Source organism: Orycteropus afer, unplaced genomic scaffold, assembly GCF_000298275.1.
Source record: "Orycteropus afer afer isolate SDZICR_OR568_19922 unplaced genomic scaffold, OryAfe1.0 scaffold00117, whole genome shotgun sequence".
NCBI lineage: Eukaryota > Metazoa > Chordata > Mammalia > Tubulidentata > Orycteropodidae > Orycteropus > Orycteropus afer.
In genome coordinates, this window is record NW_006921704.1 from 2,575,855 (window position 1) to 2,597,472 (window position 21,618).

The 21,618-nt window shown below is 39.8% G+C and overlaps 1 protein-coding gene across 1 annotated transcript in view; it reads left to right on the top strand.

The window, feature by feature from the left end:
• Positions 1-21,618, top strand: part of DZIP1 (DAZ interacting zinc finger protein 1) — a 122,708-nt gene that overhangs the window by 54,127 nt on the left and 46,963 nt on the right. The window contains exons 7-11 of the mRNA XM_042781414.1: positions 4,478-4,540; positions 11,772-11,912; positions 12,357-12,405; positions 13,866-13,922; positions 18,227-18,275. Coding sequence (XP_042637348.1) covers positions 4,478-4,540; positions 11,772-11,912; positions 12,357-12,405; positions 13,866-13,922; positions 18,227-18,275 — 359 coding nt within the window. The remainder of the gene's footprint in view (positions 1-4,477; positions 4,541-11,771; positions 11,913-12,356; positions 12,406-13,865; positions 13,923-18,226; positions 18,276-21,618) is intronic.

Sequence of the window (21,618 nt, forward strand, 5' to 3'; positions counted from 1 at the left end):
TAGGAATAAATTTTATCAGAGACACAAAAGACCTATACAAAGAAAACTATAAAACACTACTACAAGAAACTACAAGAGACCTAGATAAATGGAAGAACCTTCCTTGTTCATGTATAGGAAGACTGAATATTGTGAAAATCTCACTACTACCCAAAGCAATCTACACATTTAATGCAACCCCGATCCAGATACCATCAACATTTTTTAAGGATATGGAAAAACCAATTACTAACTCCATATGGAAAGGAAAGAGACCTCGGATAAGCAGAGCACTGCTGAAGAAGAAGAATAAAGTGGGAGGTCTCACACTCCCGGATCTCAAAACCTACTATATAGGCGCACTAGTCAAAACAGTATGGTATTGGTACAGTGATAGACAGATAGACCAATGGAATAGAATTGAAAACCCAGAAATAGATCAATCCATCTATGGACAGCTGATCTTTGACAAAGGAACAAAACCTATTAAATGGGGGAAGAAATAGCATTTTTAACAAAGGTGCTGGCAAAATTGGATATCCACTTGCAGAAAAATGAAACAAGACCCATACCTAACCCCATACACAAAAACAAACTCAAGTTGGATCAAAGACTTAAATGTAAAACCCAAAACTATAAAGCTCATCAAAGATAAAATAGGGACAAATCTAGATGCCGTAATTTATGGCATAAATAGAATATCAAGCATAACCCAGAATGCACAGGAGGTGGAAGAGAAGCTAGATGACTGGGACCTTTTAAAAATTAAATTCTTATGTGCATCGAAAGACTTCTCCAAAAGGGTAAAATGAGAACCTACTGATTGGGAGAAAATATTTGCCTATGCCATGTCTGACAAAGGACTTATCTCCAAAATTTATAGAAAAGTTAAACACCTCAACACCAAAAAGACAAACAATCCAATTAAAAAATGGGCAAGGTACATGAACAGACACTTCACTAAAGACAATATGCTGGTGGCCAACAAACACATGAGGAATTGTGCGTTATCATTACCCATTCACTCACTGGTGTAGAGTTGGTTCGACTCATAGCAACCCCTCCTCATATTTCCAAAGTGACATCTCTACAGAAGTAGATTGCCCAGTCTTCCTTCTGAGAAGCGGCTGGTGGGTTTGAACCACCAGCCTTCTGGTTAACAGTCAAAAGATATGCAAATTAGCTACAGATAAATGCATAGACAACTGAGAAGATCAGATGGGGTCAGTGAACAGGAATATACTATAGACCAATGATAGATTCAGCTGTGAGGATAATCTTGCACAGATACTAGTGGTACAAAATAACCACAATCATATAGAAGCAACAGAAAATAGACTTGGAGCAGTCCCTCAGAGACAGCCAGACACGTCGGGAGAGAGAACCACCGGATCTGCCAACTCAGGACCATAGTACTGGGGGACACCAGGCTCAATTGACACAACACAATACATAAAAATCTTGTTCCACAACCTGCTTTGGTAAGTAGTGACTGGAGTCTTAAAAGCTTTTGAGCAGCCATCTAAGGTGCAGCTAATGGTTTTCTCTTGTCTGAAGCAAAGAAGAGTGAAGAAAACCAAGGACATTTGGAAATAATCTGCCCTAGCACATGGTGGACCTTGAGACCAGAAGAACCAGATGGTGCCTGGCTACCAATGCCAACCACTCAGGAAGGGATCAAAACTGGAGATCCTGGATAGGAGTGGGAGGAAAAACGTGGAACAAAATTCAAAGACACAAAATGACCAGAATTACTGGTTGGATGGAGTCTGGTGGGACCCCTAAGACTGTGGCACTTTGGGCCTGGGATAAAACTCATTCCCAAGGGCTGGTTCTCAGCCCAACAGTAGTAAGACTTACATGCAGAGCAACCTAGGGCGATACACCCACCTACTCTATGGAGATACATCTCTTGGAGCACTCAGCCATGGGGCACCAGAGGGGCAACATTCACACAGAGGAAAAGCTGGACAGACAGAAGTGCATAACTAAGAAGGGCACTGGTATGGAGGTCACTGGGAAGGAAGAGGAGGAAAGTGGGTTAGGGTTGGGGATAGTAATTGGGGAGTGAAACCAAATGTATGTGAACTGTTGAATGTAAAACAAATTCTGCTCTGTAAATTTGCACCCAAAGCACACACACACACACAAAAGGCATATTGAAGCACTGACTTGATTTTTAGAGCTTAAGTATACAGCTGCATTAGCAAACTGGTGATCTTTTACCTTTATCAAACATGATTAAAATAATTTGGAAATCAGCTCTTGTAATAAGTACAGTCTTCATCATGGCTATTTTAGTAACACTGGTCTAGTGGAACACTTTTACCAGGAAACAAAGATTAAAGCTTATGAATTTTTAAAAATAGATCAGCATGTGTCATTTGAAAAGGTAAGTGTGCTTTTCAAATATGGACAACTGCCACTGCTTCTTAACTTGATTCATTTCTCACCTTCCTCCCTCAAATCCACCTTCTACATTGTAGCCAGGCTGACCATGTCATTGTCCTGCTTAAAATCCTTTAGTGATCCCCATGTTTTACAGAATGAAGTCCACAGTCCTTAGCCAGCATACATGGCCCTTCAGGAGTTGGATTTTGCATCCTCTCCTACCATTCTTTGCCTCCACCTTGATACTCTTAACAGTGCCAAAATAACTCACGTTTCCCAGGATGCAGTTTTCTGCTTTTGCTTCTGCTGCTTTCTTTGCTTGTCATGCACCTCCCAGTTTTCAGGACCTGTTTGATCAATTTCAAACTTTGCAAGTTGGTAAAAATCTTTAATTTCTTCATCTTTGGCATTAGTGGTGGTTGCATAAATTTACATAATAGTTGTATGAACTGGTCTCCCTTGTAGATGTATAGATTATTATCCTGTCACTGACAATGTTGTGCTATATGATAGATCTTAAAATGTTCTTTTTGACAATGAATGTAATGTTCTACTTTGGTCTGTCTTTCTGACATTATTAATATCACATGCAAGTAAAATTTTGCTGTAGATAATTAAAAAATGATGGCAGTAGTACATCAACAGGGAACTGGTAGAAATTCAAGCCAGATTCAGAAGAGGACATGAAATGAAGAATATCATTGGTGATATCAGATGGATCTTGGCTGAAAGCACAGAATACCAGAAGGATGTTTATCTGTGTTTTATTGACTATGCAAAGGCATCCTACTGTGTGGATCATAACAAATTATGGATAACATTTTGAAAAATGGGAATTCCAAAACACTTAATTATATTCACAGGAAACTTGCATATAGATGAAGAGGCAGTCATTCGAACAGAACAAGGGGGTACCATGTGGTTTAAAATCAAGAAAAGTATACATCAGGGTTATATTCTTTCACCATACTTGCTGCATAAATAATTCGAGAAGCTGGATTATCTGAGAAAAGAACACAGCATCAGGATTGAAGAAAGACTCATTAACAACCTGCGATATGCAGATAATACAAGCTTTCTTACTGGAAGCAAACAAGACTTGAAATGCTTAATGATGATGATCAGAGACTACAGCCTTCAATACGAATTACACTTCAACATAACGAAGATAGTAATCCTCACAACTGGGCCAGTAAGCAACAACATAATAAATGGAAAGAAGACTGAAGTTGTCAAGGATTTCATTTTACTTGGATCCACAACTCCTATGAAACAGCAGTAAAGAAAACAAACAACATATTGCATTGGGAAATTTGCTGCAAAAGACTTCTTTAAAGTATTATAAAGCAAAGATGTCACTTTGAAGACTAAGGTATGCCTGACCGAAGCCATGGTGTTTTCTAACACCTCATATGCATGTGAGAGCTGGACAATGAATAAGGAAGACCAAAGAATAATTGATGCATTTGAATTATGATGTTGATGAAAAATCATGAATATACCATAAAACTGCTAGAAGAATGAACAAATCTGTCTTGGAAGTACAACAAGAATACTCCTTAGAAGCAAGGGTAACCAGACTGGATCTTATATGATTTGGACATGTTATCAGGAGGGACTAAGTCCTGGACAAGGAGATATCATGGTTGGTAAAGTGGAGGGTTGAAGAAAAAGAAGAAGACCCTCAATGAGATGGATTGACACAGTGGCTACAACAATGGGCTCAAACACAGCAACGATTGTGAGGATGGCACAGGAACTGTTTCGTTCTGTTGTTTATGAGGTTACTATGAGTCCAAACTGACTCAGTAACACCTAACAACAGCAGCAACAACAGGAGTCTTTGAGTTGTGCAAATTCTCTTGGCTACTAACTAAAAGGCTGGAGATTCAAGTCCATGCAAAGGCACCTTGGAAGAAAGGCCTGGCAATCTACTTCCAAAAAAAAGTCGGAATCTACTTGATGGCAACTGCTTACCAGGGGTCAAAGACCAAATTCTTTGAGTAAAGTAATTCTTCACCCCACCAAGTACCCATTAAAAAGGAAGCTTGCATAGATTTCACTTTTATGGTTGCAAGTACGTTACTCTTGTTTTACTGTTTTGTAGGAAAGTAAGTGGACAGCTCGAGTTCAAGCTCTTCATCAAGAACACAAGAAAGAAAAAGGCCGAGTAAGTTTAAGAAATAAATGGCTTCTAATTGGGTCATTTTTTGAAATTAACGTTTGCTCTTCCTTTTCCACTTAATAAAATTTGTGGTGATCTGTGTAATACAAATGAAGAGTACTTGTATATATATATATATATATATATATATATATATATATATAAACATATACCTGCACGTACGTTCATCTAGTAGCTTATAGAGACTGAAAACGCTATCTCAAATTCAGTGATTCAATTCAGAGATGTTTGTTGAACATCTACTATGTACAGTACTTTATAGAGCCTAAAAATATATGCAAAACATAATCCCTGCTCTCTGGTTATTTATAGTATAGCAGTAGAGCAGAAATGAGTATGCAGATGACTAACGGAAATCAGGATGGGATAAATGGAGAGTGCTATAGTGATAGAAAAGAGAGTTTGTTAAAGTGGGACCATGACTCTGTGTGGATAACACCTGTCTTTGTTTCTCCAGACTAAATCCCTTCTCTGAGTTCCAGATCAGATGTTGTTGTTGTTATGTGTCGTAGAGTCAGACCCAACTTATAGTGACCCCTCCTTGGGTTGCCAAGGCAGTATCACTATCGAAGTAGATTGCCCAACCTTCCTTCCAAGGAGTGGCTGGTGGGTTTGAACCTCCAGCCTTCTGGTTAGCAGTCAAGTGCCTTAGGCACTGTGCTACCAGAGCTCCCCCAGATCAGATGGACACCTTTATACTTGACCTCTTCATAGGCTTCTCAAACTTAACATGCCTAAAATGAAGTTCTTGGGTTTCTTTCTAGATATGTTTTTCTTTTGGTAAATAGTACCCAGTCCACTGAGTTACACATTTTCTTATATTCCTTTCTTTCCCTTAATCTTCAAGCCAGGCTATAAGCCGGTCCTGACGTTTATCTCATACCATATACTTTTATGTATTTTTGTTGCCTCCACCCTTGATCAAGCTTCTGTCATTTCTAAAAGAGCTCCCTAACTGATCTCCTCAATTTCTACTTTCCCCTTTCCTAATCTGATCTTCACACAGTGGGCAGAATATTCTAGCTACTAGTAAGCTTCATCGATATCTCCCTCCTTCTAGCTATCATGGCCTTCTGGTAATTCCTAGAACATCCCAGCCTTCTTTTCTTTATTCATGCTTTTCACTGCTCAGAGGCCCTTCCTCTTACTTTTCATGTGGCTTTCTCCTTTTGTATTAGTTTTCTGTGCAGTGTAGAAAATAACTACAAATTTAGTGGCTAAAAATGACACATTATGGTCATTTTATATAGCCTTTCTTGCCATAGTTTTGTGAATCCTGTAAAATGATTGGCTGAGACTATGCAAATAAGGTGTTGTGGCCCACCAAGGAGATTAGACAGCACTACTAATAATGAAAATAAGATGTGTAGCACCTTGTGGAGGTGGGACCATGCAAATAAGGTGTTTGGAACCCTAATAAGGGGATTGGCTGGTTTTTCTATCCCACTAGGCTTAAAATGAACCTTCCCAGAGGTGGGAAAGAGGGGACCTTACTGTCATCAAAAATGAAGATCTGGGTGTAGAGTGTGTCCTTTGGACCCAGGGTCTCTATGCTGAGAACCTCTTAGATTCAGAAGACAGAGTGCTGTAACACCAGAGATAACATGAGATGGTAAGAAGTAGTGTCAGGGAAACTGGCAGTAGAACCAGGAAGATGGCCTGAGCTCATGGAGTTGCAGCTACAGTGGGTGTGCTGACCCACAAAGCTAGAGCGCTGAACAGCATCTGCAAGAGGTTTGCTGGCAGAGTACGGTGCCTCCAGGCACTAATTGATGCCTGAGCAGGGTTTGGGCCAGACTAAAGAGGATCCTGTATGCAGGAGGCCTAGAGGAGCTTTCCTGTGGAGGCTGAGTTCAAGGGTCCAGGCCTAAGCTGGACCTAGTAGCATAGGCCTGCCTGTGGGCAAGGCTGGTGAAAAAGCTGTCCTGATCGAGGAACTAAATCCCAAGGTATAACCTGTTACATCCCTAATATACTGCCCCCTAATTGTCAGTATTGTCTGTGATTTCTATGTGAGCCCTAGAGCAAATTATCAAACCTAGCAGAGAAGTAGAGAGTGCTGTGGGGGGCACAACTGGTGTCAGAATTGGTAAAAAGTTGGAGAGTAGAAATATGTCTGACCTCTTCCTCACAGGGATCAGTCTTGGGCTGATGTTGGTCTTGACTCTCTTTCCACCCCATTGGGGAGAGAGATGAAGTCTGACCCTGCCACACAGCCATTATCTACACACCCATTTGTTTTCTCACAGTTTCCATGGGTTAGGAGTCCATGCATGGCTCACTTGGCTCTTCTGCTCAGGGTTTCACCAGGCTGCCTTCCAGGTGTCAGCTGGGCTGTGTTCTCATGTGGAGCTCGGGTCCTTTTCCAAGCTCATTCAAGGTATTGGAGTATTCATTTCTGTCCTTGTGGTTGTTGGATTGAGGCCCTCAGTTCTTAAAGGCCACTCCTGTCTCCATAGACATTTACAATGTGGCCGTTTGCTTCTTTAAGGGCAGTCGGAGTTATCTACTCAGGAAGGGCCTAGACCTTCTTTTAAAGGGGCTGCCTGATCAGGTCAGACCCTCCATGATTATTTCCTTTTATTACCTCAGAGTCAACAGATTAGGGACTCTAATTACATCTGCATACTCCCTTCAATTTCCCCATATTGTATTGGCTAGAAGCATGTCAGAGGTGTAACATGTACACCAGGAGGTGGAATTTAGGGCCTGTCTTAGAATCCTGCCCAATACATCCTCTTCTGGCCTTAGCTTACTATCACCTGAGACCAGTCCATTTAAGTAGGTGGTGCCCTCCCCACTTTATTATCATTTCACCTATAGCTCTGATCACTATTTTAGCTTAATTTCTTGTTTGCTTGTTTATACTCTTTCCTTCCAACCAGGTCATTAGCCCTTTTTAAGGAAGGGCTATCTGTTCTCCATTGTATTGCTAACACCCAATAATGTACCTAAAATGTAGTTGGCACTCATTAAATCCTTGCTGAATGAATGTGGAAGGTGGCTAGAGGATCAAAGGGAGTCATTCAACCTGGGTTTTTTAATAGATGGGGAATGAGGAATGCTAATCATAGGGCTCAAAAGAGTAAGGTTAAGAGTCTTCAGTTCTGTAAGCATAAGCACGGTTGCTGTGGGGAGGACACTATGTCTGTTTTCATCATGGACCACAGGGAGCCTTTGCTCAGGGCAGTCGCCACATAGTTAGGAGGATGGTGTTCACTTTCTAGTTTGTTTTATCTGCAATCAAGGAGCAGTTTCCATGGAGCTGAGGATGGTAATTTTTCTGTACCATAAGCAGATCCATTATGCAAAAAGCGGTTTCTGTTGTCCATGTGTTATATAGAAGTAAAAATGGACCGATGTTACAATTCATATTGTGGTGTGCTGGGTTGTTGTTGTTGTTGTTGTTATGTGCCGTCGAGTCGGACCGACTCATAGTGACCCCGCCTTGGGTTTCCGAGGCAGTATCACTACAGAAGTAGATTGCTCCATCTTCCTTCTGAGGAGTGGCTGGTAGGTTTGAACCGCCAGCCTTCTGGTTAGCAGTCAAGTGCTGGAGATGTCCCATATTGGTTTGCCAGAATCAATTGTGCATGTCTCTTCCCATTCAGGCTTTTTTTTTTTTTTTGCAAGTTGGCTAATCAGCATACTGCTGCATTCATAGAGGTATTTAGAAATAATTATATATATATAGTCACCTCTATTTCACCCTTCTAAGAATTTTCTAAGATGACAGTACTTTTATTCCTACTTTATAGATGAGGAAGCAGAGTCTTAGAAAGATGCTGACTTGCCCAAACAAGGAGTCCAGGTTAAGAGCTCAGCTGCTAACTGAAAAGTTTGTGGTTCGAGCCCACCCAGCAGTCTTTAGGAGAAAGACCTGGAGATCTGCCTCCATAGAGATGACAACCTAGAAAACCATTTGGGACAGTGTCCCTCTGTCCATGGGGTTGCTGTAAGTCAGAATAGACTCAGTGGCACCCAAAAACAACAACATCTTGCCCAAGGTCACTGGTATTTGAATGCTCTTAACTCCAGGGCCCAACCCTTGTAACTGTTTCATTGTCTTGCTTGGCTGTTATGGTTCAGACATTAAGACAGGTCTCGGTACATAACAACAAACAACAACATTAAGGACCTGGGGAGGAGAGTGTTGTTGTTGTTGTTGTTATGTGCCGTCAAGTCGGACCCAACTCATAGCGACCCCTCCTTGGGTTTCCGAGGCAGTATCACTACAGAAGTAGATTGCCCAACCTTCCTTCCAAGGAGTGGCTGGTGGGTTTGAACCTCCAGCCTTCTGGTTAGCAGTTAAGTGCCTTAGGCACTACGCTACCAGAGCTCCTGGGGAGGAGAGTAGACAGCGACAACTTGGCGTGGTGGTTTTTCTGTAAGAACATTTTGTCTTTCCTTTGAGATGCTTTAAGGTAATAGTTCCTAACCCAGAATGCACTTGAGAATTAATTGAGAATCTTTTCCAAAATATGCATGCCCAAGCTCTACTGTCAGGTTTCAATCTAGTAGGTAAACATGGGAAATATTTTGGGGAAAAATATTTTTTGGGAAAGAAACAAAACAAAATTCAGACAATTCTAATTTGGATCCATGTTTTTAACCATTGCTCTTTGATAGTTTAAATACTTATAGATGCTTTATTATTTTTATTTTGATTGTGGTAAAATATATACAACAAAACATTTGCCATTTCAATCATTTGTGTGAACAATTCAGTGACAGTAATTGTTTTCTTTATGTTGTGCTACCACCACCACTACCTGTTTCCAAATATCTTCATCACAATAGAGGTAATTTTGACTTCCTACTGGTTTAAAGTGCTCTGTGTTCCACCCAGCTGTGGGGATGACAGTGGCTTTTAGCTGGATGCAATGAGAGTTACAGATTTACACTTTACTACTGCAGTTTGTGCTATGGAAGAAGGTGAAGCTTTTCCTGGTGATGAGTGAGGTGCGTTGGTGCAGGTGTTTGGAGTATGGTGGTGCCGCTAGGCTACACTGCTTCCTTATCTATTGGTTTTCTTGTTTAGAAGCTGCTTCCTTCTCCCTTCATTTCTCTTCAGCCCTAACAGAGGGGAAAATACAATCAAGTTTAGTAATCTCTGCCTGTGACCAAACTATTAATTATTCCACATGATTGGTGCTTACTGTTCCTACAATGCACATATTGTATTTCTCTGTTTAAGGGAAGTTGCATTTGCCAACTTTTTATTGCTTTGCCTAGATTCTTGGCAGTCTTTTTTTTTTTTTTTTTAAATAACGATTGGTAGGAGTTCAAAGGGAGTCACAGATAAGAGATGGCAACAAAAGATTCTTTAGAGTTTGAAAGGTTGTAGAGTGGGTCACACGATTTAAGAAAAGAGGATGATGTGACTAGGACTGGGGGAGAAGAAAAGCAACTTGAAATGGTAGAAGGTTACAAAAAACAGCTTTAAGGGTCACAAGCTTTTTGAAATGATTTGTGGTTTGCCCTTATTTAGATCCCACAACATTCTTGTAGTGAACTTTTTCAGGTACCTTTCTGGTAATTCTAATACCAAAATAAACCATCCCTCAGTTTTTTCTGTGTCCCTGTTCTTTTTGGCTCCTAGAATGAATTCCCACAGTGTTGATCAGGTCCTAGGTCCTAAGTCCCCCCTGAAACACCGGAATCTTCACTGGTTTTTTTTCTATTTTCAAGCTCAGCATTTCCCAAACTGTGCTTCTGGAGCTGCAGTCTTTCAGGGGAGGGTAGTAAGTGCAATTTGTGGAAAAAATGGTTTTGTGGCTAAATAAAATTGGGGACGTTTATGATAGTGTCCTCTGGATATTCTTAGCATGTGAGCATATGAAAGGCTCTTTTTAGTCCTCACGCAAACCTTTTTTGACGTGGTTAAACCAAGTGCTTGTCCAGCTTCGTGAATAACACACACATACACACATATATACATACACACACACATAGAGTTGCTGTTGAGTGACTTGAACTCATACTGACCCCATGTGTGTCAGAATGGAATTGTGCTCCATAGTGTTTCCCAATAGCTGATAGTTTGGAAGTAGGTTGCCAGGTCTTTCTTCCTAGGTGCATCTGGGTGTACTTGATTTGATTAGCAATGAGTGTGTTAACCATTTGCACCATGCATGGAGTGCCTCATGAGCACAGAGCACTTCATTTGGGCAGTCCAGGGAAGACAGTACAAAGTGTTAATTGAGAGCATGGGTTTTGAAGCCAGACAGATGGAAGTCTGGGCTCTGCCCCCTCTGGCTGTCTGAATTTGGGCCAGTTACTTTACATCCCTAGACTTGAGTTCCTTCATCTGTACAATGGGGTCATAACATGTATCCACAAGGTTGTGGTATGGATTAAACAAGATGAATTGCTTAACATAATGTCCAGCACGTGGTGAGTGTTGACATAAAAGAATAAACAAGTTAGGAAATGCTGCTCTAGATCCTCTCATCTACTCCTCTCAGAGACAGTTACTCAGTCTTCCTCATTTCCTTCATTTGATCCACATATCCCTGTCTCTTCTTCCAGGCCCTATGATTAGAATGTCTTTAGCCCTAAATTATTGAAAGCAAAGTCTTTTTCTTTTTGCCTAATCTATGACCTTCCTTGGCATCACATCTCTAAAGATGCGTCTATCTGGGACTCTGGGTGTCTGTCTCTCTGCTTCTCTCCCTTTCCTCCCCTCCCTCTGTCCATTCCTTCTTTCCTCTCTCTCCTCCTCTTTCCGTCTCCCCACCTCCTTTTCTTGGTACTTTTTAAGAACCTGGTAAGGGCTGTGGGTTGTGCTAGTTGCTGGGGGTATAAAAATAATGGAGATGCCATCTCTGCCCCTGGGACACACACTTGAGCCAGAGACTTGTAGAACAGAACTGCATGGCAAATTCAGTGATAGACGCATGGGCAAAGGGCTCTGAGAGCATGGGGTCAAAGAAGCCTTAATCCTTTATTGTTATGTATCCATATGTTGTTTCATGTAATGTGATCAAGTTCACTCAACTGTTCACATCAGTGCATCTGCCTTGGGTCATGAGCTCTCTGGAAACAGATGAAGCATCGCATACAGCCAGAGGCTTGATAGGCAGTGATCAAAGCTATCTTCAATTATTAGATGTGCATGGATACTATAAAGGCAGCAAAGAAAGCAGAGTATGCACATTAAAAACTGCATTTTTCATACAGTTTACAGAGGGATGTGTTCCTTAATTTTTTTCAGCTCCTGTCACATATAGAGAAACTTAGGAGCTCCATGATAGATGATCTAAATGCAAGTAATGTTTTCTATAAGAAGAGGATAGAAGAGCTAGGGCAGAGACTGCAGGAGCAGAATGAGCTGATCATTACTCAGAGACAGCAGGTATGTCTGGATATGTATCGGCACTGTGCTGCTTTAAACATTGTAATTGACTTAAGAACATGAGTTTTTATTGCAGAGCATTTATACTTGTATAAGGTAAAGAAGATAGAGCACTGTCCCCCATAATAGCTTCTAAAAGTAAATCCAATAAGATAAACTTTTTTGAAAAAATACTATTTAAAAATACATAGAGCAGTTTTATTCATTTCAAATTTAGAATTTGAAGTTAGGTAAGAATGTCTTTTGGTCTTTGCTTTGAAAAGCAGCCAAATCCAAATTCTGCTTTCATGAAATGCTTGTTTCCGTGTCTTTAAAGTATATGTGTCTTATGCTTTTGGAGGATTTGTGAAAATGTTAATTTACTAAGTACATTATCTGTCCATTATGCAGTACGTCTGTATTATTTTCAAGTGTGTATCGCTAGAAGACTGTTTCTCTTTGCAGATTAAAGAGTTTACCAGTAAACCATTAAACATTGCCAGTGAACCCAAAGGTAAGTGCACTGACGGCACTGGGCTGGAGGCAAAGCATGCCTCCCTAACTGTGTGCTGGCCACTGGAAGAATATGAGGCCACACAATTTGTGTCTGCTGCAAGGGAATTCCTCCTGATATTTTAATTTGGGAGATCTGTTACCATAACCCAGAAAGCTGAAGAATTTTAATTATCTATACTATTATCTAATGATCTCATGTATTTGAAGTTGCTATCAGAATACAGTTATACATATATGCATGCTAAGTCACTATTTACCTATTGATTTATATTACTGAGTTTCCTTCAAGATTAAAAGCACAGGGTTTAGAGACCAGCTGGTTTCAGTTCCCATCTCCAGTACTTTGTAGCTTTGAGAGTCTCTGCCTCAGTTTCCTCATATCTATAGTAAGAATATTAATAGTAACTATATCATAAATGCGTTATGAGGATTAAATGAGATAACCCATATGAAGTATATCTGTCGAAAATTTGTTCCAAAAAAATGACACTCACTGCCATCGAGTTGATTGCAACTCATAGCAATCCGTCCTTGGGTTTCTGTGGTGGTATCACTATGGAAGTGGATTGCCCAGTCTTCCTTCCGGGGAGTAGCTGGTGGGTTTGAAGCTCCAGTCTTCTGGTTAGCAGTCAAATGCCTTAGGCACTATGCCACTAGAGCTCAGTGTTTATTATTATTGTTAATAGTAAAACTCTGAATTATTTTAGAGTACTATAAGGATTTGCTATTTTTCTCAATTGCAGTATTGTGAAGGTTAAAAGTTCATTTTAAAAACAAACAAACAAACATTTTTCTAAAAAAACAAACAAACCTATTCCTGTCAAATTGATTCCAATTCATGGAAATGCCATGAATTTTAAACATAGTGGGGGTCTATACAACCTACTGACTAAACCAGTAATAGCTCAATCCTCTTCATATCATTTGAGAAGCTAGACTAGAAGTGGGAATGGGCATCAGAGTGAGATCGGGAGACAGAAATGAAGTTCTCATAATATAGTCAGAAAGCATGCCTTTTGTCTCATCTCCTGCTGAGTGATCCCAATCTTGGTGAGTTCCTGCAAGTCTCACGTATAAAGAATCGTCCTTTACTTGAGGAACCACAACTATGGATTGTCTTACTATTTCTTACTATTTCTGGGGGCCACGGGAGACACATTGATCATCTTGTTTTGATATAACGCTAAGCTTCCCATTAACTTCTCTTTAGATAGATAATGAGAGTTCAGATAAACAAGAGTACCCCTCTATAATTACTTAAATATCATAAATATTTGGCTGAAAAATAATTTTAGGAAAACTATAGATTGAAAAGTATTTATGTTAACCATCTTTACTATGTTGCTATATATTGGCAAATTTCATTATTTTCTGGGAAAAATAGATTAAGATAAAGTCTGTCAAAATTTAGTTCATAGCTTGTAATTTTTGTTATTAACTAATTCTTTGTTATTTCAGGGACTCCTTTAACCTGGCAAACTTTTGAATCTAAGCCAACTGCCCCAGCTGTACCTAGTAAGTTTCTGTAACAGGTTCAGAGTTCTAAAGACATCTTTAAAATGCTAAACCAAAACATAACTTCTGCTTATTTATTTATAAAGACCTTTATTTGAAAACCAATTTCTTTGGATATTACATAATTAAATTTGATACCTGGTTTTGACCTAGTTCTAAAACCCACAGTTGTAAATGTCAACATGATTTTGGTCAGCCAAACCTATTATTTTGTATTAGTCTAATAAAGAGACTACTAAAAATTCTTTGGCAGGCTCAGGTTGTACTGTTGAACTTTCCAGAAGTCTGCACTGTGACCATGTGACTCTATGTGCTATGTGTCACATTTGGCATCCCTGAGCCTCTCACTGCTACAGGCCTGGCTCATTATAGTTGCCCGGTTGTGGTCAGCTCAGCATGTGTGTCTCTCAGAGCTGTCAAGATTTGGCAGTACACCAGAAAGACATAATCTCTACAGTTTATAAACGGACAAGAGTTTTTTAAAAAATAATAATTAGTTTAAATATTTTTATTTTCATTCGGGAAAGTTTACAGGAGAGGAGAACTATGAGTAGTGGAAGTAAGGGAGCAAGCAGGCAATTGTGAGCAAAAGAGAGCAGTTGGAGACATGCCAGCGAACAAGGATCTGGCATATTCGAGGGCTCCTGAGCTAAGGGTGAGAGAGATGCACCATAAATATGGGCCCAGAAATGGTGAGAAGCCTGTACAGTGATGAAAAATATTAATGAGCGTGTTTTGGAATTTGGCACAATTGACAGGAAAATGTTGACATTTTAAAAGCTGCTTGGTCTTCTCTGATGTTTCTTAAGGGCTCTTGTGTTGGAAGTTAAAGAGATCTAGAGGAGCAGGGAGGGAAGGGGAAGTTAACATCTTACCAAATAAAAATGAATTAAATAAAAAACTCCACATTTCAAAGCAGAATGGTAAAGTTAAAAGACAGTAAGTTATTTAAACAAAACAACTTTGTAAGCTGATTAAATTCAAATATACAAACAGAAAAAAATATCAAAGCTATATTTGGTTAGGGCAGTGATCTCCAAATAGAGCCTTCAGATCCCCTGGGTGTACAACATGCTCTAATGGGATATGAAAATGAAAATATTAGAGCTTCTTTTTATATGTTTGAAAAAACTTTCATCCTTTTATTGTTTTTAGTTTAGTTTTTTTTTTAATGTTTTACAACATAGATAATACTTGACTCTAAAAAAACAAAATCAAACTCACTGCTGTCGAATCAGATCCAACTCATAGCGACCCCCCCTTGGGTTTCTGAGGTGGTATCACTATGGAAGTAGATTGCCCAATCTTCCTTCCAAGGAGCAGCTGGTGGGTTTGAACTATCAACCTTCTGGTTAGCAGTCAAATGCCTTAGGCGCTACGCCACCAGAGCTCCCATTATGTTGTTGTTGTTGTTATGTGCCATCAAGTCAGACCTGACTCATAGCGACCCCTCCTTGGGTTTCCAAGGCAGTTTCACTACGGAAGTAGATTGCCCCATCTTCCTTCCAAGGAGTGGCTGATGGGTTTGAACCTCCAGCCTTCTGGTTAGCAGTCAAGTGCCTTAGGCACTACGCTACCAGAGCTCCTTCTATAGTAGATGTAAATTTTATTTAAATGAGTATGTACATAATGAGGTGGAGTGCTCCTTAAGAACTTTTACTGACCAAGGCATATGGTCAAGAGAATTTGGGTGCCACTGGATTCTAGAGAATTCATGGGAAAAGTGGGCCCATAACTGCATGTGTAGGGGCCCCTTCACAGGTGGGGCCTTTGGGTTTCATGATAACTGGGCAGGAAAGGGTGGCTGGCTCATCCCCAGTCCTTCTCTCAGTATGAGAAAGGTTATTAAAACCAAGGTTTGTACAGTTAAAAGAAAGTACATAACTCTAAGGTCAGAAAAATTCACATCACAAAGTGAAAGACAATTTAGGATATCTGAAATCAGAACTATACCCAGAAAATTGAAGGATTTCTAACATAAGCTAGATATGGGCAAACATGTTGACCCAATTGATTTATATTATTGGCAATTTAGGCACTAGTTGGTCGTTTCATAATTTATATTCTGGCCATCCAAAATAAAGTAATGAAGAAGAAGACCTGGATGTGATTAATTTTAGTGAGATTGGAACTTCTGATTCTGAAAACTGAAGTAGTATCTGCATCAGAGCTAGATAGTAAATATTTTGTATTTTTTATTCTGTAAGGGACAAGATAGTGACTGTTTTAGGCCTTGTGGGCTATATGGTCTTTTTTGGTGACTATTCAACTCTGCTGTTGTTGTAGCACAAAATCTGCCACAGACCATGCATAAAAGAATGGATGTGGTTATGTTCCGGAAAACTCTGTTTAGAAAAACAGTGGGTTTGATTTTGTGCCAGGGAATCTTTCCCTGTCAAGGGTTGGCCCCATCAGGCTCTTGCCTTCTACTGACTAAGAATGGAGAGGAGAGGAGAGGCTTAGATTTTCCACACCAACAAAACTTTTATTAAGGGAGAAAGAAAGTAGCTCATGAGGAGAGTCAAAGAGAGTCTAAGCAATGCCAGCCTTTGTCTCCCTGAGCAGAGATTTACTGGGGCTTTTAAGGGTTTAGAGACAGGTAGGGATTTTCTGAGAAAATGTGGTAGTTTCCTAGAGAGGGTGGCCCTATGGAAATTGGGTGCATGTACAGGGGTTACAGGGGTTTCTGGGATGCTTAATATCATGTGCAGTCCCTTGGAGTGCTGGTTTGATACCCAGTCAGGGCCTCTGTCATCTCAGGGAGGTCATGTAAGGGCAATTGTTGCTGTATTGTGCATGCCTGGAGAGCTGAAAATTAGGTTGCCCCCAAACGTCTGCAAAAGTCTTGAAGCACAGAGCTCGGGGAGGCTGCTGGTTATTTCTGTACTCTGTGTTTCAGGATGTCCCTTAGGCTTGAGCTAAAGCAATTAGGCTTACAATTTATGTTTTTAGTTAATGCTTTGGGTCCTGTTACCTTATACCTGCCTTAATTTGTTCTATGGGCTATAGTTTGCCAAACCCTGATCTAAATTATAAAATTGCAAATTGGTTTGAGGATCACATTTCCACAATTATTAGTAATTTGCAATAGTTAGGAGTTGAACAGTTTACTGTTAGCCTTTGTAAAGACCAAAAATATATGCCTGTGGAGGGAAGTAGCTCAAGTTTTTGGCCAGTAGTTTTCAAAGTTGGATTCAAATTAAAGAGCTATCTTAATAAGCCTGAGAAAGAGTCAGTGAAGTAGTAGACCATATTGGTTAGTGAAAACAAATTGCACAAATAAATAATCTAGAGAGAAACCCCAGGCAAAAATTGTCGAATATTGGAAGAAAGGCTGTAGAATCTCATTCTCTGGAGATATTTTACAGTAGTTTAGTTTCATTTCAATCAGATATACTCTTCTCTAAAGGGAGCTCTGGTAGTGTAGTACCTAAGGCACTTGACTGCTAACCAGAAAGTTGGCGGTTCAAACCCACCAGCCACTCCTTGGAAGGAAGGTTGGGCAATCTACTTCCATAGTGATACTGCCTCGGAAACCCAAGGGGGGGTCGCTATGAGTCACAGTCAACTCAACGGCAATGAGTTTGGTTAAAGGCCACAGGGTGAATGAATGGCCTATCACTGTGCCTTCCAACCTAGTGATTGCAGAATATTTTAAAAAATTGGTTTATTATAGACGAATGTTCACAGAGGCATTATTCATATTATACAAAAAGTAGAAATCACCCAAATGTCCATTAACAGATGAGTCAATAAACAAAATGTGGTATATACATACAGTAGAATAAAAAAGGAATAAAGTACTGAAACATGCCACCACATGGATGATGAAAACGTTACGCCAAGTGATAGACCATTATCCCAGATATGAAAAACCACCTATATTGTATGATTATTGTCTATATGAAATGTCCACAGTAGGCACATCATAGAGACAGAAAGTAGATTAGTAGTTGCCAGAGGCTAGGAGGAGAAGGGAATGAGGAGTATCAGCTAATGGCTATGAGATGTTTTAGAGAATAAAGAAAATATTAAACATTAGGTAGTGGTTATGATTGAATAACTGTGAATATACTAAAAGCCACTACATTATATGTTTTAAAAAGGTGGTTGAATTATATCTCAATGAAGTTATTTTAAAAATGGATTTAGATTAGTTGTGTAATGTCTTTGTCATTTTAAGCATTGTCCCTTATGATCTGTATATATCTTGACTAATTTGAGCAATTGACTCTCATTGTGCTTGAGTGCTTTCACTTTAATTATGGAACCCTGTGAGCTTTTTCCTTTTTATGCTGTTTCAGTGAATGCCCCTGCACCACAGACTTTGGATGCTAAATCAAGTTTAACGTTGTTGTTGTTGTTATTTGCTGTCGAGTCGGCCCCGACTCATAGCGACTCCTCCTTGGGTTTCCGAGGCAGTTATCACTACGGAAGTAGGATTGCCCAACCTTACTTCCGAGGAGTGGCTGGTGGGTTTGAACCACCAGCCTTCTGGTTAGCAGTCAAGTGCCTTAGGCACTATGCTACCAGAGCTCCTAAGTTTAACATTAGCACCTGGTAAATTTCAGCAACAGTCTGAATGTTTTGTATCCATTTTCTGCCCTGAGCTAGAGAACTTATTAACTGAAAGTGCTTCTGTGGGGATAATTATATAAAACAGCAAACATCTTAGTGATTTTAAAGCAGTTAATACAACTGCAGTCTTTATATGTAGTATTATTGTAAACTGAAGGTAAAGACTGGGGTCATAAAGTTTAAAATGTGTATGTTGCCACTCACAAGTAGAGATTTTAACTTTGCATTGTACTTTTATTATTTATGATTTTTGGTGGAAAGTAGTAGGTCTTGGGTGAGAGCGAGGGTGACTTTTTCCTAGGAAAGCCAGTCAGCCAGCACACGCCACAGGGCATATGTGATTGTTTTTCTAACTTTCACTGTGTCAGTGAGTCACCTTTTTTAAGCAAACAGTTTCAATGACTGGTTGGGAAAATGTAGAAAAGACTCGTGATGGAAACCAAAGGGAAAAAGTAGAATCCACTAGAAGAAATCCCTGCTAGGATTCAGTTGTTGCACCAGACCACAAGGATGAGAATTGTTACCCACATGATTCAATGGAAGGAATGAAAATTTGTAGTCGTATTTTACTTTTAAACAATTAAGGTGCTTACAGTTTTTCATAATGTGGTTTATAATACTTTGTTTTCTTGTGGTCTGCTGTGTATTACAAATGAATCCAGATAGGAGGGGGCCTGTCTTTTTCCCGTCTTACCTACAGATGCTGCTGAAGTCTAATGATTACATCATCCCACCCAGTTCCAGTCTTTTGGTTAGACTTAACTCCTTGATCTGACTGGTTAGTCGACTGGGACTTTTTGTTTCCATAAAGAGTGAAGGTCTTCAGTAGTTATTCTTTTTGCTCACTGACTGAGGAAATTGTTTATTGCACCTTACTTTTTTTCTAAGATCATTTCACGTTGATCACTTCTCTTGACCACGTAATGTATACATTCTCCTTATACTGGATCTTTTTATTTACAAATGGTTAGCACATGCATTTTTTTTTTTTTTCCCCACCTTTGGACCAATGACAGAGATATGTTGGACCTAGATAATTTGCTTTAATATTGAATATACAAGAAAATTATCTTGCAGTCATTTGCTGTTTAAGTTATTTTAGGTCAGGTCTAAAATATATCTCTGTTGACTGCCTAATTTTTAGGGTTGGTTTTTGTAAGGTATACTTCCGTGGTGTTTTTTCGTTGATTTCTCTTTTTTTCCTACTTGAATATTGGTAACTTTTGTATGTCATTATACATGGTCTACATTTCCCTTGTTCTGTATTTGTATGACCTTTGATAAAGACTGCATAGAGTAGTAGGTACAGTAAGCTGTCTGGGGTTAACTCCAGGGTCCTGACAAATCTATCAATTCTAGACCACTGTATTCGATTGCAGTCCCTGCTCTGATTAGATCAAGGCTGTATGAATTAGTCATGTCCCCTTCCTGGTATTTTGGGGAGTTGAAATTTTAGTTTTACATGCCAGCCAGATCTGGCAAAGGGCCTACAACCCTTGAATTGGGATCAAAGCTGATTTGTGAGCATCTCAATGGGCCAGGAGCTAGGAGGAGACTTGGCAGCCCTCCTCATCATGACAGCTTTTCCGCCTGTGGTTAGGAGATGTATGTTGGAGGGGCCGGAAATAGTTATGTATTGCATAATGTTAATTAGCCTATTTATCCCTCTAAAAGCTAAAAGATCCTTTTATTTCATCTCAAAGCATGCTTAGGTTTTTTACTATGAAAAATGTCATGATTACTCACTGTCTTAGGTTGAATTCCCTGGGAAAGAGGCACTGAGGCAGAGATTTATAGATGGGAGGCTAACTGGGGAGTGCTTTTGGACAAAACCTGTGAGTGAAACAGCTTTGGGCTGAAGACACATTGAACCCAGGTGCAGCTACAGCAAAGGCCTCAGCTCTGGGAGGCCTTCACCAGTTCTGCTGGGAGCTTTAGAGCTTTAGAGCTGGGATGGGCATTTGGGATGCCCTCCACTGAGGCTAGGGGGAGGGCCACTGCACTCTTGCATCCATTAGTTATCAGATGTAGGCTGCCCCACGGAGGGAGTGTTGATGTTCCGCTGGCTGAGGGCCGTTATGGAGAGATACTCTACTGTGAGACCGTGAGTGGCCAGGAGCCAAGACTGCCACTTCTCTGCCCAGAAAGTGAGTCAGAAAAAGTGGGAACTTTGATAATTCCTCTCCTTTTTGATTTTGCTAGTTGAACAATATAAGCTGTAACTTGATTCTAAGACATTAGATAGTATGACATGTGGATTCTGGGGAAAATATATGATCACTCTTGGTTGCCATTCACTGCCATAAGTCTTTCCTGGTAAAAATCTCTTCAGTAGTATTTTCACTACTGGAAAACACATTGCTCATGGAGTTGTAGCTAAGTTGTGCTATTGCAAAGTCCAGGAAGGAAAATACACTTTGTTGTTGTTAAACTGACTCATGCACCCCAATTGTGTAGGCTGTCTGACCTGATAATGCAGACCCCTTTTTCTTTTAGTGTGGCCAGGTAAAATGTTCATCTTCTTTTTGTCTTGGGGATGCTAAATAGTCATTTCTTCTAAAACCTGTGGGGACCTGCTAGTTCCACTTAAATGCAAAGATTTTTATTTTGGTCTCTAAGTTGTGAGGAGATTATGCATGTCTGACTTTAATCATAAAGCTAGAACTCAAAAAAAAAAAAAAAAAGCTCACTGCCATCGAGTCAGTTCTGACTCACGGCCACTTCCTTTGAGTTTCTGAGGCTATCAATCTTTACGGAAGTAGATCGCCCCATCTTCCTTCCATGGAGCAGCTAGTGGGTTTGAACTGCTGACCATCTGGTTAGCAGCTAAATGTCTTATCCAAAAATTAGGAGTTAAAAATGGAAAGCTTCCTTAAGACTTTAGGTATATCATAATTCGTTTTTAAAAGACAGAAATGTTTTTATTAAAATTTGACATTATGGTATTTTACTTTCAAATTAATATTTTACACATCCACAAGTAAATATTTTATACAACACATTGAAACTAACACAAAGCTTTAGTCAAGCAATATTGTATTCTCCAATACATGGCCCACATAGTAGAGTTCTGGTGGTTTGTGCTTTTAATGGGAAGAAAGAGGGCTTTCCCCATCTG